Source organism: Atractosteus spatula, chromosome 28 (genome assembly GCF_055471065.1).
Source record: "Atractosteus spatula isolate fAtrSpa1 chromosome 28, fAtrSpa1.hap1, whole genome shotgun sequence".
Lineage (NCBI taxonomy): Eukaryota > Metazoa > Chordata > Actinopteri > Semionotiformes > Lepisosteidae > Atractosteus > Atractosteus spatula.
Genome location: NC_142733.1, coordinates 7,249,889 through 7,273,951, shown reverse-complemented (window position 1 = coordinate 7,273,951; position 24,063 = coordinate 7,249,889). Strand labels below are relative to the sequence as shown.

The 24,063-nt window shown below is 42.2% G+C and overlaps 1 protein-coding gene across 6 annotated transcripts; it reads left to right on the top strand.

Annotated features, from left to right (window-relative positions):
* The first annotated feature begins 397 nt into the window (after positions 1 to 397).
* ccdc124 (coiled-coil domain containing 124) lies at positions 398 to 14,193 on the top strand. Of its 6 annotated transcripts, none has more exons than XM_088907493.1 (5): positions 398 to 624; positions 2,244 to 2,418; positions 8,695 to 8,881; positions 9,178 to 9,289; positions 10,524 to 14,193. In XM_088907493.1, exons 2-5 carry the CDS (start codon positions 2,260 to 2,262, stop codon positions 10,726 to 10,728), a joined length of 663 nt encoding a protein of 220 aa, XP_088763619.1. In that variant the 5' UTR covers positions 398 to 624; positions 2,244 to 2,259; the 3' UTR covers positions 10,729 to 14,193. The 6 variants fall into 6 exon arrangements, with proteins under 6 accessions (XP_088763619.1, XP_088763617.1, XP_088763618.1 ...); XM_088907491.1 differs by having other exon boundaries at positions 398 to 732; positions 2,227 to 2,418; XM_088907492.1 differs by lacking the exon at positions 398 to 624 and adding an exon at positions 668 to 732.
* Positions 14,194 to 24,063: the final 9,870 nt, after the last annotated feature.

Below are 24,063 nucleotides of genomic sequence, written 5' to 3'. Positions count from 1 at the left end.
TGCATTTATTGACAATAGACTAGGTGGAATATGTTTCGCGACAAATGCCCTAATATTTAAATTCACAAACTAGGCTCACATCTAAACTCTTAAAAATTTGAGTAACCCTCGGAAGTGATTTTCACACGCGTGATCTTGTTAGGAATTCGTTTCAACGTTTGCTTATCTCTCTAGGTTTGAGGTTAAAATGTTTCACGTAAGAAATTAATATAGTTTTACTGTAAGTCATCACACAGAAAACATTTACTGATTGAAAATCATTGTATTTTACAGATAATCTAAACAATAAAAATATCACATTATGTATTGAGGTACACTGATGATAGAAAGTGTTAAGGAATCACGTGTATTACTAATCATTGAGTACCAATTAATTATCTGTCATTTATTGTTACATTATTCACATTTGTGTCCTTTTATTAAGAGACGCAGTGCAAAGGACTTCAAATGGGCGTCCAATGAGGATAGTTGTGACGTAAAAAAGAAGCGCCATGAAGAAAAAGGACCCCTGCAAAACAACAAATACGAATCTTTTTGTAGTTTTTAAATTGTAAAATACGGAGCACGGCTAATTCTGAGGTGTTTCACAACAATGAGAGGGAATCCCACTGCCTTTGAGTAAACGTACGTATTTATTTTCGTGTATGTTCTGGGAAAATTAGTTTATGGACTTGGGCAATTGAATAGACAGCTTCCTGATGCTATTACGGAGTTCCTGAGTTGCTTTGAAAGGTAGGAATTAACTGCATTATCAAAACTGTATTTTTCTGGGGTGTAATAAGGAAGATAGCTTTCCTTACATGGTTAATTCTGTTGATGCATAAGTACGCTAAGAATTTTGTTGGACTATAAATAACGTTTAGCTCGGCGAATTATAAACATTACTTTGGTGGTGTACGGCTACGAGGATCTATTGGTCATGAAGATGACTGCATGAAATAAAAGTAAAACATTCAGTCTTCCTTAATTTTAGAAACATTGTGCTCCATTGTTTGTCACAATGGTAACGGAAAATGGTAATGGTTTATATCTGTATTTCCGGAGCCGTTCGGAACAGAGACAGCAAGCTTGTCCCTGCCTAGAAAGGTTTCACAATATCAAAAGGCTTTGTATTCTGATTGTTCTCGATTCGAGTATAGAAGTTCGCCGTTGTAAACAAATTCAACATAACAGAAGAGCGTAGAATTGTTAGACTGAAAAAACAAACAACTTAGAAAAAAATACAAAAGACTTCAGTTTGGTCTCGTCATACCGGAATGACAGAGTTTGGAATTTCCCTGACAATTTCCCCACAAATAATTTTTTCGAAGTAATATCAGGTTGAGGTTACTTTTTACTTAACGTAGAATAAAAGCTGCAAGCTGCAATTGTTCTGTAAGGAAAATTTTGTAGTTTCCTTTAATTGTATAAATAGAAGTTCGATAATTCCCTTCTTCGGCTTATTATTAAGTTAGTTTTTTTTTTGAGACTTCACAAATCGTAAGTAGTTCGAAACTGCAATGTTTCTGAGTGCGTTGTTGAGCTGCCATCGACACGTCAATCTACAGCTTCCGCCTTGGCGTTTCTTTCGGCAAAATAGAATATAATTGCAATATCAATGCGACTAGAATATCATTGTCTTCATCGCTTCTATTTGTGTTTTGGTTACTTAATTTGTTCCAGGTGTACCACTGTATTTTAGCTCTGGTGTTCACTGGGGACAACAACATCTAAGAATTGGGTGCTTTGTGGATACTCGGTGCAATAGGTTTGGCTTAACCCACTTGGTTAATGGGCAGCCTCCTGGCCACAGGACGAGGAGACTCGAACCCCGTTCAGACTGAGTGAACCAAGGGGCAGCCGCAAGGTGGAGATTGGTGGAGGAGGGCTGCTTGAACCGAAAGTGAAGGGAAGGCGTTTGAGCTCGGTGTATGTACAGTAGCTAGTTTCGTCTTTGACGGTGACTAGGTACAGCTGTGTGAGACGGACTTGTCATCATTATCCCTCCCCAACTTTAAGTTAATAACCTCCATTTCTTGGGAATATCCTGATTTGTTGTTTTTAAGTAGATTGTATGAAGGTGATTTATTCCAATTCGTGTTGCCACCGCGCCTGTGAGAATTTCACTGGAAGTGCATCAGTGGGGGTAAAAAGAGGAGGATGTAAGAGACTGCTTTAGATGTTGGGGGGGGGGGGGGAAGTGGATCATAGTTATCTGATTGGGGTCCTTGCTTGTGCCATTAACAGATTCTCCCCCCCCAAAGGGAACCCAGCGGAGGAATGCCGAAGAAGTTCCAGGGAGAGAACTCCAAGTCGGCGGTGGCGCGGGCGCGCAAGGCGGAGGCCAAGGCGGTGGCAGATGCTCGCAAGAAGCAGGAGCTGGAGGAAGCCCTGTGGAGGGACGACGACAAGCATGTCCTGAAGAAGGAGCAGAGGAAGGTGAGGGAGGCAGGGAGTCGGGGGGGGAAGAACCATGCATGCTTGCATCGGGGTGCCCAGCTGCCGTCCTGGAGGGCTGTTGCTTTTATAGGCTTCCATTCCTGCTCAGCTCTTAACCAGCCACACGAACTACTGTTGGGCCTAAGTGGAACAGTCTACCTGGTTCTCCTGGCCCTCCATGAGACCTAAGAAATCTGCTAGACTGTGGTTCACCAGGACTGCAATTCCATCAGCCTTCCTTCCCAGCCTTGGTCAAGAATGGGGGAAAGTTCTGGCAGGTGTAAGGAATAGTAACCCTCATTCTTATTGTCAGTAGTAATAACAGCAGTCATATTTATAATTACCTTTTCAGCATGACAATCATTCTCAGGAGCATGCTCCTGAGGTAGCATTCATAGGGCAGCCTGTCTATTATGTATGTACTATTATTCCAGAACAGTAAAGTGTCTGAACACTGATGTTCAGCTGACTGTATGATGCTGTCCACTGTACAGGCACAGTCTGCAAACTCTGATGTAGCCTAGAGAACTGTTTCCCAACCAAGTTCTTAATCTTCATTGCTAGTACTTATTTTAAGTTCCTTTCACACCTTGAGGGTGATGATTTTAACTCTGTGTAGCTCCTTTGAAAGCAAATAATCTCAAAGCACTTTTCATGCACATGAAAAAGACATTGCAAACGGACTTCCGCACAGATTGCCTCATATAATACCCAAAGCAACATAGTGTAAGTTCTGTAGCAACTGCAAATCAATGTGATCTTTCAGAACAGACAGCAGTCCTTTTCCAGGTGACAAGTTCTTGGCAATCTTGGCTGATGCGTTGCCCGATTCCATTAGCTCTGTTGAATAAATGCTTGAAAATGATAAATGTGAAATCTATAGTTGACTGGACTGAGGATAGCAAAGCACTGCTGATAGTTGTATGAGAGTTAGCAGTCAAATGTTTTCTAATTGGGACTGAATTATAGCAAAATTAATTGACGGGAGAAGTACTTTTAAGAGAAATCTCTAGTTCACCTACTTCATCTATTTATTTGTGTCCCTAAGCTATCAATAATTATGAGTTGCTAAGTAGAATGATGTGCTGTAGGAATAGCTTTTGCCTCTTTTTTTTTTTTATCCTCACTTTTAATGCACCTCAAAATATGTTATTTGCTCACAATAATGGCAGTTTGTATTGAGTGTCTCTTGCCATTTTGTTGCATGGTATTAGTGGTGGAATCCAGCATGATGACATCAGAGGCAACAGACTGCTACATTTGTTTCCAGCATATAGATTTGTGAATGTTACATAGACATATGTATGATGAATTTTCAGGCCTTATGCTGTTGATTGCTCAAAACATTCACACTATTGAAGGAACGGTTGCTTATAAAATACAGCAGAGCCAGTTAAGAAGTATTACTCTTATAAATAATTAGATCAATTTAATAAATAGACTCGCCATTAACTGAGAACTTAGGTGGGGGAAAAAACCTAAGACACTTGGTCCTCCAAGGGTTACGTTTGACACCCCCCAATGAAGACCTTGAGTGTAAGCAGAGGGATCTTAAAACTGGAAGGGGAGCCAGTGTAAGGGCTCCAGGACAGGAGTGATGTGGTTGTCCCAGAATCTTTAGAATCTGGCTCTTTTCGTATGAGGGTCAATGCAGTGGACTGAAAGTCCATAGGTTTTAATATAGGGCTTTTTTTTTGCTGTGTTAATGTCTTATCTGTTCCTAACTTTAGGACCATCCTAATGATTGGTGTGAAACTGTTGAGGTTGCTTTTGAAATACTTCACCAGTTTACCGTGGAACTGTTTTGATCTATTGTTGAATTGAATATGACGCTTTAAAATTCCAACACTCAAATTCCCCGAGTGGAGAGCAGTATTTCATTTGGTTGTGTCCTGTTGAGCTGTTTGACCTTAGCCCATGCCTGTGAAAGTCCCGTATGAACAGATGGAGTTGTGTTCTGTTCCTCTCTCAGTTGTTAAAACAGAGCGGGTTTGCAGTGGGAAATATTATGCTGACATTCTGAGTTATGGATTTTTGTAATTGGCTGTTCATGCACATGAAATGCAGCCTGCTGCGTTTGACTTGGCGTTTGTCGATTTGCATTTAAATGAGGTGCTGCTCTGTGCCCTTTGATGGGGATGCCAATCAATGCTCTGCTTTAGTCATTTTCCCACTTAAGATACGTGCCTGAAGTAAAACTTATTTGACCAGCGTGTTTTGCTTTGTTTTAAATGTAAATTTCTTTACTCAGCAGGACATACGATAGAAGTGAAACTGAAACATGTCAGTTACGTAAGATTTCATTTTTTTATTGTCAGTTTTAATTTTGTACGATTGCTTGCGTGAATCTTGAAAGAATATTCTTTCCTATGCTGGCTAATCATATTAGAAAGAATAGCTTGTGTTTATTCTGCTGTGAGCAGACAATGTGAATGCTTGCATTTTAAAGCTTGGATGCTTATAGGTGAACCGTATTTGTGCTGAAGCCTTTGTTGATCCTGACATAATTCCCAAAATATGCTTTTAGCCTTGTATAATAAGGTATATTCTGAAGCCTTTTTAACAAAATAAGTAAGCCAGTGTGATGTTTTCTTTTTAATAATAATAATACAAAAATAAATCTCTTAAGAAATCATGGAGAAAGCTGTGAGCTGGGAAGTAACAGAAAACAAAAGACTGCTCTAGTCCTTAGAGTGCGAGTGGATTGTCGTTTTAGTTGTAAGTGGTAATGAAAGCTATGGACCACTAGGTGGCAGTAGTAGGTTTGCCATTCTAATGCGCAGCACCTGTCTTTGCTGCATTCTCCTACCCTAAGCCCCATAGCCTCATTCTTGGCCACTGCATTGTTTCTGATTTCTCACTTCTCACATTAAACCAATAAAGGGCATCTGTAGGATACTGAAGCACATTAATCCACCGTGGGCTTTCATAAATCAGTTCCTTTCTCCTGTATATGCATGTGCCAGCTCCTTTGTGGTTCTTGTTGGTGATGTATACACAAGTAACTGCAGCCAACAGCGCATAGTCTGTCATCTTTCTCATGACATCCAGAGGGTGGCAGAGGGAGCTTAGGTCATATTCCGCCTTGCGATTGATAGTCACGGTCCTGGAATGGTCCCTGATGGATCTAAAAGAAATAAAATCTGCCATTAATAACCTAGTCCTCATTCCTGTTCTTTTGACTAGGGCTGTTAATGAGTAGATTTTTTCCCCCCTTTGTGCATAAGGCGTTTCTTCTTCTAAGTGTAACCCGATCACTGGGTAGGCCCAGAGGTGAGAGCTTTGGCATTTTGCCAGACCTTGTTCTGTTTCTCCGCAGATGAGAAGGAGAGCTTGGCCTGGCTATTCAAGGTTTTATTTTCGTCAGTTCTATGACCTACCTGCTTTGATTAATGCAGAAAGTGTCCTAGAAATATGAGGCACTTACCTTAATTCCCCTTTGACACCCCACTCAGTGGGGTGGAGTCCTGCCTTGGTGCAGAGAAGATCACTACTGTCCAAGCGATGGTGTTGCATGACTCTGAGACTCTGGATTGTTCAGAGATTTGTTCCAGTTGATCTCTGAAAGATTTCATTGACCCAGTTATTTCCTTAATTTGGTGCTAATTAACTTGTTCCAAATCTCACTTGGCTTCTGACCTAGGTCATGTATTACTCTGACCTATTACTCTGTTCTTGCAGTATCAGACTTTGCCTCTGGTCCATTATTCTCCTGTAATTTCAAAACGACTTTGTAGCCTTTTGGAACAATTATAGTTTATGTTCATTTTATTCTGTGTCAACCTTGTCCTAGTCTGTTTTTGGATTTGTATATGAGATGTCATGCTTTAAAAGACTGAAAGATGGTTGTTAATGTCCCAGTTTCTATGTGGGAGATGCCAACTATATGAAAATTGGCTGCTATGCAAGAACACATTCAATGCAACCCTTACCGGTATCAAGAAATGTCCAAGAAAAGGGAGCAAGATTTTACACTCACAATGGTTGCATACTGTAAATAAGTTTTTATCTATGGATAATCTATACAGCATAAGCGTTAGTGTGGGGGGAAAAAATGAGACCAGTATTTCTTATAGTTTTCTTGTAGTACCTTAGTACCTGGATACGTCTGGCACTGTTGACAGGTGAAGAATTTCACTGACTTCAATGTCCCGTTATCCTGTAATGAATAATTGTTATGTGTAAATCTGTGATGCTATACACCTTACATTACCTTTAAATAACCCTTTAGATATTATGTATAATAATGTTGGTGGCAGGGGCTATACAGTATATTTGTACTGTATGTGAGGTGCTGGCATTGTCATTTTCAGGAGGTTGATGGTATTGATTCTCTGTGATGCCATTGTAGAAGACCCGCTTCTGTACCTTCTGCACAATATGTGCTGTTGAAGCTGATCCAGCCACTGCTGGGCCTGTCTCCGCCCTGGGCTGCATGCCAGGGAAGGGCCTCACTTCCAGACTGCATGACCCTCCACAGGCATCTCTAGACTACAGGCCACAGTGGCTGTTCCAGCCAGGAGAATATATTCAGTGTGAGTGACACTTTGACACTCAAACTCTTGCTAAGGCAGTGGTTCATACATTCTTGGTTTGCTCTCTCATTGGGTTTCCTGCGTCTTTAGTGCATTCTCTCTTGTTCCTGTGTATTGACAGACAGGTTTCAAAGGCATGAAGCTGACAGGGTGGCCGTTTTGCCTAATGGCTCTGTGTAGACAGATTAAACTTGAAGCATGGTTTGAATACTCATCATGAAAGAAGCTAATGGTTGGATTGTGTAGCAGATGGACAACATGTGTACTCTGTGGAAAAGAAGCCAATGGGGACCTTATTGTTGTCTTTAAGAGTGAACACCTGCAATAGTCATTGGTTTTTCTCAATGCCACACCTCTGCTGCCTATTTAACGTCTGACCCTGAGCTCTGCTTATTAGGTTTCCACTGACTTCCTGAAGCTCTTGCTGTTACCCATGAATTATTGAAGACCTGATGCCCTACAGTGAGCGGCAACAGTGTAGTGGGGTTTTGCCAGACCCGTTCATTAAGTGACCATGCTAAAATGTTAAATCGCACCCTGTGCTGGGATTTTGGTTACGCAGTGCACTGTCACCCAATCCTGTGCTGCTCATCAATAGACAATGCAGATTCCACTACCAAGCCTATGCCTAGAATGGAGATAGATTACCCAGCAGGAGATGAGAGGCTACAGAGCAAGGGTTTGGATTCAGCCTATCTCTTAATGCATTTTCTTCTGCATTGATTCCACAGGCTTTCCCCAGGAGCCTGTCTAGACTTAGGAGGAATGCTGAGGATGAGGCAGTCATCCAGCCTGACACCAAGAACAGCAGTTTTATATACTGTATACACAGATATCATTTGACTTATTAACTGTTACTGTAGCTTCTTTGAGTTAAATTTAAGGGATCATTTGCGTTCCGTTTCATTTTTGCCCTATCAAAGGTTAAATTGAAACATTCTAAAGCCAAGCTAAAAACTGCATAAGTAATTATTTTACACTTCAGTTTGTTTTCTGTTTGTTAAATGCAAAGCATGAAAATTACAGTGCCGATCAATTAGCTTAATTTGCACACTGCTGGATTCAGGACCTCCTTCCCTGTTTGTGCTACTAATGAGGGCACTTCAGTGAATTGGGAGGCCACTCAATTAGCTGAAGGTTTTTTCACCTCATGATTCATTAGCTGTGGCAGCATGGCACACGAGAAAGAGGTGTTGGCAGCACTGATTCAGTAGCCCTCTCCTTTGGTTTGGCTCTTGCATGTTCACCCCTTTCTGCATGCCTGAGCCGTCCCTCTTCCTTTCAGGCTGGCCTGCCCTGCTCCTGTTCCTGCATGTTACCTTGCTGCCGGACATCTTTGCTGTCCGTCACAATTTTCCTGTACATCCAGATTGGCGACGTGACCTCCTTGAAGCTAATACTGGCAGCTTATACGTTTGATCCCTGACCTTATGCTATTTCTGACTGCATTCCATGCTGTGAGCCAGCCTTCCTATGAGAAAAAGGTTCCACCTGCTGCACTCTTGACCTTAAAGGAATTGACAGAGGGCTTTGACTGTGGGGTATCCTCTTTTTGCGAGCAAGGCTTCTCTCTGTCTTTGCTTCCTGTTAGCTGGTCCCTCTTTGTCTGACATTCGCTTTCTAAGTCCGCTAGTCCTTTTATCTGCCCTGTCTGTCTCTCCGCTCCCTAACCTTTACCCCCCCCCCCCAGTGAGCTGCAGTCCTCAATGTCACCTCGGCCTCTCGCTCTCCCCCTCTGCAGGATGAGAAGGAGAGGAAGAGGCTGGAGGCCCTGGAGCGCAAGAAGGAGAACCAGCGGCTCCTGGAGGAAGAGGACTCCAGGCTGAAGGGGCGGCAGACGAAGGCCGAGCCCGCGGGAGGCAAGGTCACTCGAGCTCAGATCGAGGAGAACCTCCAGAAAGAGCCGCAGCAGGCCTCCAAGGAGAAAGGTGTGATAATTACCATAATTAATGCTTTCGAGTGAATTGGTGTTTATTGAAGGCTGATCACGTTGTTCTGTTATCTATCCATCTGTTTTAAGGAATTGTAAAAGAAAATTCCTTGCCCGCTATGATTTTCTGTGCGGGCAGTGATCGGCCCAAGTGTGGGTGCCTGTTCCTCAGTTGTATGGGTTGCTCAGGCCCGAGGATGGGCTCCTATTCGGGCACAGTGGAGCGCAGCTTGTGGAATGTGGAGATGTGGCTTCAGGAGCTGGTATCTTAGTCTGATTCTGCTCGTCTTCCAGAGAAGCCCAAGAGTCACCTTGACACCCCGCTGGAGGAGAACGTGAATCGCATTGTCCCAGAAGAGGGCTCTGTGGAGGCCAGAACTATTGAGGATGCCATAGCAGTTCTGAGGTGACTATTCATCTTGTTCCCGACTCCTGCAACCCTTTGTGTAGAAAGAAAATTGACCTGAATGGAGTAGGACTGTGTTCATGTGTATACAAATATAAACATAAAATGTGGTTTAGATCACGGTGCCAAAGAGCATTTTATCATTTATTAATATGAATCAAAATGCACATCTCTGGTACCAGTACATTGAACCGATTGCAGAGCAGCAGTGTCTTGCTCTGCAGCTCTTAGGAGAGTTTCTCAGCATGATCACCCTCCAGCAATCTTAAGTGGGCTGACAGCGTCCGTGCCATCAGCACAACCGTGCTTGTTCAGTGAAGTTGAAAAAAACAGGGTGTGTGTGTCAGGATACTGTGTGCCAGTTCTACTGAGCAAGTAATTTACATATCTTTTCCTTTGCTGTGTGGTTCAGAAGTGTGATGCATAGTAGTAGATGTCATCGTGAGAAAGGTGTTAAAAGGGTATCTGTGATTGCAGGCGGTGATCTAATATCTCTTGGCACAGTGTGTACTGCACAGACCACCAGGAAAGCTAAGTCTGTTGCTTCTGATCAGTCTCAACCAGCTCTTTGTTTAAACATCTTGGATCTGGCAGAAACTATTGATCTTTTCAAGCAAATTCTAGTCCTTTTCAGGATCACTTTTTATCATGCAGCTATACAGACTATGCCATCTCAGAATAGCCAAGCACTTGTCTGGAATACTCAATACGTCTGCAATCTCATACATAACTGTAAATCAACATCCTTGTATGAGTGCAATAGCCTTCCTCACACCCGAAGAAGGCTCTACAGCTGAAACGTTGTTTCCTTTCTTCTCTTTTCAGCATGAAATAAACCTTTTACTTGTAATAAAACTGAACTGAATTGCTATTTACTACTACTACCCGAGGGAACTAAGCTCTTCTCTAATTAGATAATTGAACAAAAAAATATAACTAGATTATTTCAATACAGCAATACTTGCAATATTTTTGATTGCAATCTGCAATTTTTGCCCTCATCTCCAGCTAATATCGCAAACCTGGGAGACCTAGTTCTGTTCAACCACATGGCATCTAATTCATATCCTCTTTGTTTTTACGTAGTTAAAGAAAGGCCAGAATAGATTGCGCTCGCACTGCTGTCTTGCAGAGCAAGTGTGACGCAGATGAGCTTTATACACAGCTGTCCTTGCTCCTCTCTGATCGTCCTCTCTCTCTCTCTCCCCCCCTCCTTCATCTTTCTGTGTCTCAGCACGGCGGACGAGGGCGACCGGCACCCAGAGCGCAGGATGAAGGCGGCTTACACCGCCTTCGAGGAGCTGCACCTGCCCCGGCTCAAGAAGGAGAACCCCAACATGCGCCTGTCCCAGCTCAAACAGCAGCTGAAGAAAGAGTGGACGAAATCCCCAGACAACCCCTTGAACCAGCGCTACACCTCCTACAACACTGCCAAGTAATGAAGGACGTGGAGGTTTCTTTCCCTGTGCCCTCCCAGCCCTCAGCTGAAGATGATTGCTCAGGCACCCCAGTTAGAGCAGCAGGCCCGTCCCAGCCAGAAGATTTTCCTTGACTTTCTTCCTCTGTTCCTGGAGATTTTTTTTTTTTAAATGCATGAAGCGTCTGCCTTTGAAAGAGCATACCTCCCTCTTTCTCTCACTCAGTCCGTCTCCCTTCTTCTTCCTGGGAGAAGCACCCCTTCCTCTTGGGTGTGTTCCTCTGTGCTCACGTTTCTGACACCTGGTCCTGGATCAGTCACAAGAGATGGGAGGACAATCTGACTTTGTCTAGATCTAAAACGAATCCACAATTTACAAGCTAAATGGCTTCAAACAACCTAAAAAATAGGTGGATATTATAATGGATTGTGAAAAGAAATTCTAGACTTGATGGATAATATGTACATCCTGTCTTCTGTTATTTTGCCCGCTGAATTTGAAATACCACAGGAAGCTAGGGAATTGCCCCTGCTCACTCCAGCACTTCTCTGCTGTGTCAGGAACTCGCTGCCTGTTCATGACCCAGCATGGCACTCGACAGCAGGCCTAATTAATCTGCGTAACAAATGTTTATGATCCGCCAGTTATCCGTGAAAATCAGCTTGGTGCATAGATGTAACAGGATATGTTATCACTTGGGGTCTGCTTTAAAAAAATAAATAAAGAGATGCTGTTTTGGGGAGCTTCAAATGGTCACCACTGTTGCTATCCCAAAACTGTTGTGCGTGTTTTTGGAGGCTTTCCGGTCCACGTTCCATATGCTCCTGTTAGCTGTGCTTGGCTCCCTGCAAGGTGAATTTGTCTGAAGCAGCTGGAGAGCAAGATTGCTGCCAGTTCTAGTGTCATGAGGTTCTATCATCCAAGGGGCTATTTTGTAGATTTTACTTCTTAATTTATTTCATTTTTAGGGCTTGTGATTTCCGGTCTTTCTTTTTAGATTGATTTACCAGCTGGATCTGTAATCAACAGTCCACAGCCTGTCATTTGCAGTAGCCTTCAGATATATTCACACCCTAGAGAAACTGTAAAGGTTGATTTGGGATGGAAATCAATTTGACTTGTATGCATTTCAATATTGTATGCTTAAGTAGAACACCAGTTAAAAATAGTTCACTATATCTCTGAATGCAAACTTGACAGTACTAAGGGACTTGATTTTTGAAGCGGGCTTTGTATTTTTTGATCTGTAAAATTCATTTACAGTCAACCGTAAGCTTCTTGACAGGGTGGCAGTTATGTAGAATCTATGTCCCTCGGTTCTAACTAGGACACCAGAACTTCCCTGAAGCAGAACACATCCATTCCAAATTGCGTCCTGAAGATGGCAAAAATGTTTTGGAAAACACTCGACTGTGGCTCTTGGTTGCACGTTATCCTCCAAAATCACTTTTCTGGCCACACATTTTGCAGAATTCTTCCTACATCCTTGTTCTACTGAAGTATTAAGTATGAAGGACTCCTAATATTTGAAAACTTGTGTTGCACGCCTGCACTCTTTGCAGAGTCAGCTGTTAGTTACAGTTCATCAAGTATGTATCAACTTGAAGGCTTCTGTAAGTGGTTATAGTGCAAATTAGTTTCGCTGCAAAGCTTTGAGGAGCATTAAAGAAACTGGACCACTTTGCAAATGTAGTACAGATATCATATCACCTTCATGATGGAAAAACAAGTATTCTTCCGTCCTGAACACCTCTCTGTGCAGTAGCTGCATTAACAAAATTAGGGAATCCTACACATGACACAAACTAATAAGAGACTTTCAAGATGATTTGTCTATTTGTATTAATGCATGCAGCTTTTAAGCTGTTTCCCTACACTATCATCAGTAAAAGATTCTTACGCAGTCAGAATGAACTGGTTCGATTTTGCCCTGTGTTTTATATCACAGTATTTGCTTAAGAACTTCGGAGCTGTTAAATTTTGAACAGGCAGTTAAGGGGTCCTCTAGGACTAGAGACTATGCATCAGTCAGTACTACTCTCCAGAATGTTTTATCTGTGGTCATGGTTTAAAAATCCCCAGCATCTGTCAGTGTGATTCTGTTTTTTCAGTAGTTCTGTCAAAGTCTAATAATGAGCTGACAAATGTTAAAGGAAAAGCATATGTAATACTTTAGTGTTAACTCACCTGGCTGAGGGATGTCCAACAGTAGCCAAAGATCACAATTTCTAACATTGTCTACAAAATATGTACATTTTAAAGAAATGTTGTATAACATGATGAATTCCTCTAGTCCAAAACAGTGGAGGCAAAAGGGCAAGCTGCCCTCTAGATAAAAATGTATGCTAATGCCATATTGCCAACTTTAAAAGGTCAAAGGACGTTTAGATTTACGCTTAGGGTAAAGTCTTTCTAATACATTGAAGTGGGCTCAGTCCTAGTCATCTTCCAGCCTTCTTTCAAATAAGGCAGCTAAGCTGAGTGTTGCAGGTGGATAGATTTGTAATAGCGACCTGCTGAAATCGTAGGCAAACCTTTGATGGCTGATAGCTGTTGCAATGAGCAGATGAGCCATTTAAAGGATTATAAAAGTGGAAACAAAGCATTGCAGGTTGAGTAGTGAGCGAAGGAGAGAGGCACAGCAATCTGGCAATTCTTTTAGCCCGACTAGACGAGGTTCGAATTTCTCTCAATACAAGAATGTTGATTTGTGATTAAACCACCGATGGGTGTCTGTATTCAGGTGCTACAGGTTGGTCTCTATTAAATATTGGTAATGATTTTTTAATGCTGGATTTATTTTTGGAATTAATCATACCTTCTATAAATCTGTGAGGTTACCCACTGCATCACCCATGTGAGTGGATGGTTCAATACGCAATTTAGTCAAATGGGCATCTTATGAATATATGCGGTTTTGATTCCAAGAGTGGTTTTGAATGGCATCTTCAGAGTCGTGGGGCTTTCATGACTGTTATAACCATTCTCAGCTCTTTCTGACTCCTGCCCTTGGAAGGGGAGGTCAGTAAATTACCTTTATTGATAAACTGGGATGGAGCTTTGTGCATTCATTGAAATAAACTCTTTTAGGAATCTTTGTTGTATTTTTTGGGTGATGTATATAGAGGATAAACCCAAGAGTGGTGAGTTTGTTTGTGTTTAGTTGCATCAGGTTAAAATCAATTCAGGTCAATGAGGCCCGGTATTTTTTTTCTTAGGAATTGATATATTCTGTTCTGAATGTAAGGTCTAACATAATAATTCTCTGAAACTGTGTTAATCAGATAAAAGGACAGACTAAATTTTGCAATTTTCCTGGACTGGGGACCTGTGAGATGTGTGTGAGGGAGGAGAGGATGGAGACTATGTAAGCTCTAGAACAGCACTGTTCCGACAGCTTTGACTTTTAAACACAGGCGGGAAGGGCCTGTTTAAATTAATAAAATCAAAAGTATAAATTCTAAGTTAAATAAATTCTTGAAGTAATGGTCTGTGCTTTTTCCTTTCTTTTATTTTCCCTTTACGGTTGAACTCCTTTACTTTAAACAAGAAGGTGCAGTATCAGTGCAGACCTCCTCCTTTTAAAAGGGAGTCTACATTTGTGATTCTTTGTGGTCCTTTCTTTCTGTTCTTATCAACTGGTCTCTTTCCTTCCTCCTTTTGACCTATGTCAGGATTGCAAATAATGATCAAAACACATAGATGACCTGATAAGACACTGGGAATTACTTATTTACGCTCACCAATATTTCTGTTTGGTATGTGGTGTTAAGGGGCAGTACAAAACAAGCGAACTTGCCCTTATCTGATCGCGCCCATGTGGCACAAGTGTTGACGAGCTGTCCCATTATAAATCTTTCCGGATTTCGGAAGAAAACTGGGGGGCATTTTTACCACACTGTAACGCCTGTGCTTTTGGATGTAGCAGTTTCCCCCCCAGTACACTGTCACCTGGATTTCCGTGCAAGATGGTAAGTAAGAGATGGTAATATCAATTATGGAAGTGCACAATGAGAGTATGGGGTGACCTTATTTCTTTCAATGATTTTGAATCTTGTATTTTGGTATCTAACGGGAATGAGTCATTCCTCACATTTAGACTGAATGTTTTTGCTCCCTGACTTAGCATGCTCAGTCTGATCCCTGCTCTTGTAGTCTTTTCTTCCCTCTTGATTTTTAACTAAATAAGAACACATTTTGTAACTCTCATTTGCACCTTTTCTGGTTGATCTCCTACTTTTCTTTTGAAACAGCTGCTTTGTCTAAATGCAGAATATAAAATACTAGCCGGGGTCCTCTCGTGAGCAGCTGCACCTCGAGATCTTTTTCTCTCTCCTTTCGAGGGCAGCGGGGTGCCCTCTCTCCCTCTCCCGACTCCCTGCACACACTGCACCTTCGCTTAAAGTCTTTAAATGTCTCGACTGGAGCAGGAGTTCCCTTTCTTCTGCCTAATGAACTTGCTCGCGCTGCTTGCTTTGGGGAATACATTAAAAACCAGACACGATAAAGACCTCACGCTGGCTGACTGGTGGTTTGGTGAATCTTGTCACTTTTAGAGTTGCCGAAAACATTGTTGTTTTATTCTGCCTGGGCTGAACTCTAGAATAAATCCCCCCCCAAAAAAAGTTTCCCTTCGGGTACTAGTAAATAATTGACTTTCCCCCCTTTCTTTCTCCTCCTCTTCTTGCTTACCATGAAGGTAACTAACCTGTAGCACGAGCTTAATTAGTAGGGATCTAGCCCAACTCCAGTGACCCCTAAATAATGATCTGATTTCCATGAAATTGTTCCTTGAAGTGAAGCTTAAGGCCTAAAATAGAAAAGCATAGTGGGAGGAAGAGGTGTGAAGCTCTGCCTTTGAAATGCATTGAGCACATTCCTCGGCAAGATGGCTGCCTTCCAGAGGTAAGTGTAACTTATGCAGAATTTCCTTTTCTCTTGCAACTAATACAAGATTGACAGCCAGTATTGCCTGTTGTCTTATTGCATCCATCCTGCTGTGTATGCTCCTTCTGGAGATCCGTTTTCTATTTCGTTATGTTTGCTTGTTGGCCACAAGCTGCAATATTGCACATAAAAGAAAGTTTTTTTTTGTTGTTTTCTTTTTCCTTTGCTTTTAGGGGAAAGGAAACAAATTAGTGTCCAAGTGCTCTGAAGCCTACTGCACATCTAGCCCTTAAGGTACTTCGGTTGAAAACTTTTTGTTTTAAATAGTCATAAGTAAGGGCAATCATAGGTTCATATAAAGAATTCTTTTGACTGCATGAGTGACAAGAGGGAAAAGCGTTTAATACCCCTGCAGTGTTTTTTTTCATTGCAGGAGACACATTTCTGTTTGTACATTTAGCAGGGTCTCATACTAAATTAGCATGCTGTCAACTGTGTATCATAAATGTGCTCCAGCACCACGGAGAGATCTCGGCAGATCAGGACTGCAGCTAGTATCCAGCCCGTGCCTTTTTTTTTTTTGCTTATGGAAGCCACAAGATCAATGTTATGACACATTTCATATGCAGGGGTTTACAAACAGCTGCAATTTGGCACAGACATTTTTCCATTGCCAGGATGTTTTAAATAGTGCTCAAGGACCTGCACAGAGCAGATTACAATCTTATCCGTACTGTATGTTGGTTGCGGTATTTAAATGCTTTTGTCTGTTAAGGTTGAGATTGTTCACCTCCGTGTGAATGGCAAAAGTGCAATGGAGTGAAATGAAGTTGTTTGAGGGTCCAGTGTTTGGGGCAGAGGCAAAGGCTGGAAGCAGAGCTAGTGTAGTCCTTCATGGTGTCCTGTCCGGGCAGCCTTGCAGTGACACGCATCCCTGCTGAGTCTCATCACAACGGAAAGGAGAAAAGCAATCTCAGCCGATAGGATCTCCGTTTTATTGAGACAGGAAGATGTGTTATCGAGCCTTATATCGGAGAATTTACCTCTCCTGCCTCTCTTCTTCCTTTTCTCCCCTGATAGGATCTCTTTTTATCAGCGCTGGCTCCCGTCTTATCGCCACACTCGCTGGGCTATTCTTCTGCCTCTATCTCCTTTCCCCATGTCTCCTCTCTGCAAGAACTAAACTCATTTTGGACTGAGTCAGTACAAACAAAGCAATTTAATTAAAGCTTTTTAGCTGCTGTGCACATATTACAGGAGCTGCAGACCCAGGGTTTAAACTTGATAAATGAAAGTCCCTGATCTTAACCGCTGTACGAGAGAAATCGCACGACCTGAAAAATGTATATAACACTGCACTGACACTGGCACAGATGCCTCGTAGGCTTCCTGTTCTCTCTTAATTTTCTGTCCGCTTTTTTGAGGCTTTAGTGTCTGTAGCAGTGTTGATCCAATTAACAAGCACCGAGTCTGTTTTTATTAAACAGCGATTGAGTAGAAAATGGCTGTATAAGCAAAGGAATTGCTACAGGAAAAATAGAAAATTAAGGAGCCCCATTAAATGTTCGTTTTCAAGGGAAAATCCCCTATAGCGTGCAACTATAAAATGTAAATCACATTTACTATTCAACACTGTACCTACGACCTCATACAAGGGAGAGGAAGGATCTGCAGTGTAAGGCATGATTTTTAATGATCTGTACATTTAATCGGCATTTAAACAAATATGGAGAGAAGTAGAGGGAAGGAAAAACTCCCAGGAAAAGAGAGTGAGGGCGAGATAGACAGCTGTGTGTTTGCCTCCAGAGGGCTTCCCCCCTCTGCTACTGATTAAATACACTGTCAGCATTGATATAGAAACGCATTAATAATAAAAACCTGTGACTCAGACCCCATCTCTCTTCACTCTATCCCCGCTTCTCTCCCGTTTGTAGCCGCCTGTGATTGAATCTGTCGTGCTCGCTATCTCCAGCTGCCTCTGCTATTGTTTCTCTGTCCTTCGCCCGCTTGAAGGAATGCAAAGGAACGCGTTTAATTTGACACAACTAAACCGCCAAAAAGAATCCACTACATTTTGCAAGCAGGTTAAAAAAAAAAAAAGATCAGGTTGGCTTTAAGATCTCGATCGCTGGAAGTGAACATTTGTTTCCCTGATTTGCATGGGGGAAACAGGTCTCCACAATCCAAAATTGAAATCTCAATTTCTCAATAGTGGATGCTCATGGGATACCTCCTGCTTTGGATTCGCTCAGCAGTCTCTCCGGAGGAGGGTGAATTCTCCTACAGCAGAAGACTGGGGGGCATCCTGTCACTGGAGACATCAGTGCTGTCCAAGGGGACCCCTTTACAGGTAGCCTGAGTGAACACCAGGGTGACTGTTTCTAACCACATCTAAAAAACTGCAAGGTACAATAACCATCTGAGATTTAAAGAATTCAAATGAACAGGCTGATCTTTGCTCCCACTTCATCTCCCAGTTTATTTGGTCTTTCCTCCCCCTATTTAGAAACCACTGAAGTTGAGCCCTTGTTGACTGAGGCCAATTAAAAATAGTGTCGCATAGTCTCTGTATTCTCTTTGTGAAATACTAAGAGAGGTGTACTTGGCATAGGTTGGGGTGTTGTTAATCATGTTAAATCATTTGGCAAGGGCTAACCCAAACCAGAGCTCCAGCTACATCATTTCTGCCTCCTGTCACTGGCAGCAGTATGGAAAATTAACACTTTCCTCACCCTCAACTGGTCTTCAGTCAGGACTGTCTTTCATTTCGCCATATGCCTTAAAAAAAACATGTAACCACGACCCATCTGCCAAGAAAGATCAGCCAGTTCATCCATCCATCCATTCATTTGCTAACCGGAGCCGGAGCCTATCCTAGCAAGCAACAGGCACGAGGCAGAGAATGCCAGGGCCAGTGGAGGAGCCCCACATGAACATGGGGAGAACACACAAACTCCACACATATAGCACCTCATGTCCAGAACTGAACCCGAGATCCCAGCACTGCGAGTGAGCAATGCAAACCACCGCACCACTGTGATACAAGGCTCAAACAGCTGCCGTAAACAGTACAGCTCCATTCTTTACAGCTGGGAGGTTCCTTTTTACTGGGCAAGTCCAATTCAGATGTAGTCGTGCTTTGTAGTAGGTTCAGGACCAGGCAGCATCAGAAATGCAGATGTTGTCCTCTGCTTCAAACTTTTTTTGTTACCATATGAAGGGAATTGTTAATGTCGAAAAATATAATATCCATAAATCTCTCAATATGTATCCAATCCTTATCCAGAAACATTAGTTACTGACAGATAACATGCTGGTTTTATAGCTGTGAGTGAGGCTAATTGAGTGCAGTCTCAGGCCAGTCAATCAGTCCCTCACCTTTACGAGAAACCTCAGGCTCCGTCTCGGCTGGGTCTGATTAAGGTGAGGTAGGCCCTGTCCTGTTGCATTCTTGTCCCACCACTTGAGTTTCTTTCCACATTGCTCTGCAGTCCCCCCTTGACTGTCGCTCCTGGCCGTGATGGATGAGCTCGGTCCACAGCTAATTGTGCAGTTATTCTTGATAAAGGAATCACAAATCGTGGGTGTGATGGATGAGGAGCCATTTTGCGAAGGGGAAAAACAACTTTTTATATCAGAAACGCAGGTAAGCTCACAGCAGATGGAAAGAAAGTTGCTAAAAACTCCCAATTCCTAAATTGGTATGCTCCATTAGTCGATAACAGTGATGTTCATTCCAGGTACTGACCTGCAATTTTTAATCCTCTTCGAATAAAGACCACCAGGAAAAAGCAGTAATATAGACCGATTTAAGTAATCAATTGATTCATATAAATTATTTAAGAGTCCAGGATGTAATGATAGAAGACCCTAAAGCTCTGGATGACCTGGAGTGAACATCAGTCATCCACAAAAAGGTATTTGCACATTTTCAAAAATCATTTTATGCTTTTCTAATTTCTCTAGTTAGAAGAATGTGGGATTGACATTCATGTTAGTTGTATTCATTTTCTCAAGTAATCACTTGGTTTGACCCATCAGCTGCATGTGGCTGGTTTGAATCTTGTGCACCAGATAATTCTGTCCTTTGTCTGGTTTCCTAAAATTGTTTTATTAAAAAAGAGAGCGATATGAGAGATGGAATCAATCTGTAATATCCTGCGGCAAGAAACGAGACAGAAGGGCAAATTCGCCTGTGTCGCACACACAGAATCGGATAAAACAAAGTCATTTGCTCATGTTTCAGGCACAGGGAGCACATCACAGTACAGATAACCCAACAGAATTACACTGGCTACAGAGATTCTGTCTTGTACTAGTGTCTTGTAGCTCCTCTGCAATATAGTATACTCTATACCTTTGATCTTGTATTGTCAGACTATCACAGAGTATCGCCTGCAGCACAATTAATTAAAAATAACCTATTGTTGACCAATAATATTTGATTATAACTTTAAATATAGATTATATGTTTATGATTATAAGGTATAGAAATATTATATTTTACAATTCTTTTTTTTTGTAAAACACTGTAAATGCAGAGTAAAACTAAGGATTTTTAGTTTCTAATAAGCCAACTTTATAAACCAAAAGGGGCTTTAAGGGAACTTTCTGGCTCATGAAGGTGCCGAGACTTTGTTGTTTATCAACGTGACGGAGGATTTCATAAGAGCCCGCAGAGAGTGCTAATTAAAAATCTGTGAATCTGGGCCTTTTTTTGGTCTGACTGGTGCAGGCGACACTCAGAAAGCTTTTGCATGAGGTCCCTGAAATTTCGAAAACAAAAAAGCTGAAATGTTTTGCTTTTGCCTCATATTAATCTTTTAATATTGTTTCCTGTGTTGTAGTACCTCCCACCAGATATTATTGTGGACATTTTGACTGCCAGTCTGCATTACATTTTCTGGCCTTGTGCTCAGGCTTGAATAGTGTCTTTTCAATCACAGAATTGTTAAATAGCACAATAGCAACATTCCTGGTTTACATGCTTATTTTGTTTCCAGCTTGATGCAAGAAAACATGGCAAAATTGCACTGGTTATTTCTTGTGAAGTATAAGTCCTAGAGTTACACCCTGATGCATCACTGTATCATCTGTACTTTATTTTACAGAGAGGGACAGACCTTTTCATCAGGATTGTTAACACACTTGCTCATAATAATCAGCTGGAAAATATGCCAGACTCTGATATTTGAGTTTTAAAAAAATGCCTCTGTCCTGCCAGTAATTATCCATTTTAAGTGCTGATAATGAGCAATTAAATGATCATTCGAGTCACAGCTACTGCTCCGCTATGTTTCAAATTAAAATGCAGCAAAAAAAGAGGAAGAAGTATATAGCACTTTCGTATTATTCATGTACAATTAACAGATGATTGTTGAATGCAGACTCTGAAAATGATCAGTTGAAGCGGCCTCGTATTAGCTGCTAGACAGAAATTAGTTCTTGTTAATTATCTGTTAAATGCATGAGAATTAGATGTTATTATTAATGCACTGATGTTATTGTCCTAATGGTGCCATTTCAGATCTATCATAACATAAATGCCGATAATACAATACAATACAATACAACAACAGTACAATATCACAATGCACAACAGCATTTAACAACATCGCTCAGCAGCGACGCTGTTCTTGCAGAGCAGCTGGTTTCTGTACTTGCAGGTCTATTAGCTTGGGGAATCCTGCCGTGGCAAAACAAAGAGCTGTAAAGGAGAGAGAACTGGCTCTTCAGTGCTTCATGCAGATGGTATACACTTATAAGGAAGGTATTTTAGTTTCCAAAATGTGCTTTTAGGGCAGCCACTTTCCCTCTTCTCCTTATACCCAACACGATCGGGTCTGATCCAGCACTGGACTCCTTAAGAACGCGTGGCGCCCCAGTGTCATGGTGCAGTGCTCTGGCACTGCTTCAGAGCCCAGGCACAGCCCCCACCCCCTTTATTAATAGTCTGGTTGCTTGGTCACGATCCCAAAACCCATTGCCTAACCGGAACATTGCTGCTGTGGAGAAATGCTGCCTAGGAAACCCCCTGCTGCTCCTCCGGGAGGAGAGAGCTAAAAATAGACCAGGGATCCCCGCATCAACAGCGCCGACCGGCATAGCAAGGTCACGCTGTCTTCTGCTTCTGCTCCCCCCCCCCCTCCGCGTTCTCAATCGCGCTCTCCCTCATTCCCTCCCTCCTCTTTAAGCCCGTTTTTCCATTTTCCATCAAATTCAAAGTCAATGCAGCCCTCGTTGTGGCTGTGAAATGACGCCAGTCTCGTAGCCCCGAGTGCTGCTCTCCATTCACAAAGACGTGAGCCATGCTGGCAGTGTGGCGCAATATTACCGGCGTTATGAGTGTGGGCATTCATTTGAAAATTGGAGCCTGTGTTCAGGTGCGTGCGTTTATTATCTGTGGGTGTGCGCTTTGCAATTTGCTTGCCAGCCCTTGACTATGGGTAATATCACCGTGTGATGTGTTGAAACAAGAATTGCAGCTTCCTGCTCCTGTTTGCATATAAAAACTGAACAAGACTGCATTGTTTGCACTTGTAAAATTTTCAGTGAAAAAATGTGTGTGTGTAGGGGGGGGGTGTATTTGCAATGCATTTTCCTGTGCTTTGCTTTGTAAACAGTATTCCTCATTTCACAGTTCAGTTCCCCTACATAAAACTCTTATTTCTCCAGGGCCAGTTAAATGAGGGAGTGTAATCTGCGTTCAGCACAATCCGCAAATCAATCGTGACTCAATAATGAAAAGTGAAATAGGATGAAATGACACGACTCCATTCCCAATAAATAATGCCCCCGTCCTCCCCCAAAAAAAGAGCAGAGGATTTAACAAGGACCATGCTGTGGTTGATGCAAATATTAAATTTCATGGGCTCTGTGTGCAGTGAGGATCATTTTAATTGCATCGTTTTAACATTTAAATATTTAGGTTCACAAGCTGCGTGCGATCGAGAAGGCTAGTTCTCTTGCTCAGTCATTATCATAGGCTGGCGGCCTGGAGTAACCCTCCAGCCTGTCCAGGAAAGACTCCTTTCCAGAGCTGTGAATGCTTCTAGTCACCAGTGGATATGGATATTGCACTAGACCAGCACTCACCCTCTTTGACCAGAATGCATGGTGGGGTCATGGTGCCTATCACTCCTTAAATCCATAAACATGGATTGAACACGGAGATGAGGAATGGTCTCAGAATCAGAAAAATAATTTACCTTCATTATTTGAAACGCTTCCCAACGCTAAGCTTTTTACCGTAATGTAGATTAGTTTTTTCAAGCACTTGACATAAGCAGCTTTGCGTCAGTGGACTTTTATCATTTATCTCACAGCCTTTCTGTCTTGTTTTTGTCTTGCATGAAGGAGGAGGAGGGTAGCATCCCTTTTTATTATCTCCATCCTGAAACGTGGGCTCATTTCAGCCTTGGCTTCTCACTGGAGAAGGGCCTGACAGTCTAGGAAAAGCATTGCCTCCATGATGCAAGGTAAGTTTTTTTTCTTATAAAGATAGTGTTGTCCCCTGCTTGGTCAGGAGAAGACCTCCTCATTAATCAGAACCCTGCAGCCCAACTCCACTGACGCTCTCCCCCTCCTGGAATCATAAATCAACAGAAAACCTTGGTCACAGTCTGTATGCTTCCTGGATTCATAATCAACTCCTTTTCTCTGGGGAAAATAACTTTTAGGTACTTACTTGAAACTGACCAGTCTGGCAATGGTGGACACTCACCTCAAGACCCTTTGACTACTAACAAGTGGTTGGTAGCCTATGAGGAAATAAGAGATCCATTGTGGTCTCTGAAAAGCTTTCAGTGATGCTACTGTATGTGGGTATTTTAAACAATTCATTGTTTTATTACTATTATAACCTACACAAACCCCATTCCTTTAGTTCATTTATTTACGTGTTTAATATGAGCCATGAGATCCACACCCTCACATCCCTGTGTGGTTTTGACAGAGGAGACTGTACAGCCCAGAAGATCAGTGCAATGCACTATATTGATCATGATTTGAACTTTGTATGTACTGGCAAATAATATGAGTGCCAATAAGTGATCCACAGAGTCATGATATAAGACTACAGATGTGCCTGTGTAAGTGGGACCAGTCTCTGTCCATTTTCTCCCATTAAACCAGAGGACTCTTGGCATTCTGAGCGTCAGAGATTCTTGGCAGTCTTTTAACTGGCCACAATGGCTAGTGCGTCAGTTTTAGAACTCTTGGCTCCACAAGTCTTCACCAAGTTCCAGTCCCTTACTCCTCCCATGTGCTCCTGTGGTAGCAGGCATGTGGCCGAGATGAAATGTTGACCCAGAGTGGCTTCATGCATTCCAAATGTGGAATCGCGCCTGTGTGCAGCTGTTAGCCCTGACATGGGAGGGTAATTGAGCTCTTGGACATGATGGCAAGTGCTCTTCCCTGATAAGGGAGACTGGTTTTACCAGAGCGAGAGGTTTTGGTGCCAGGGGAGTG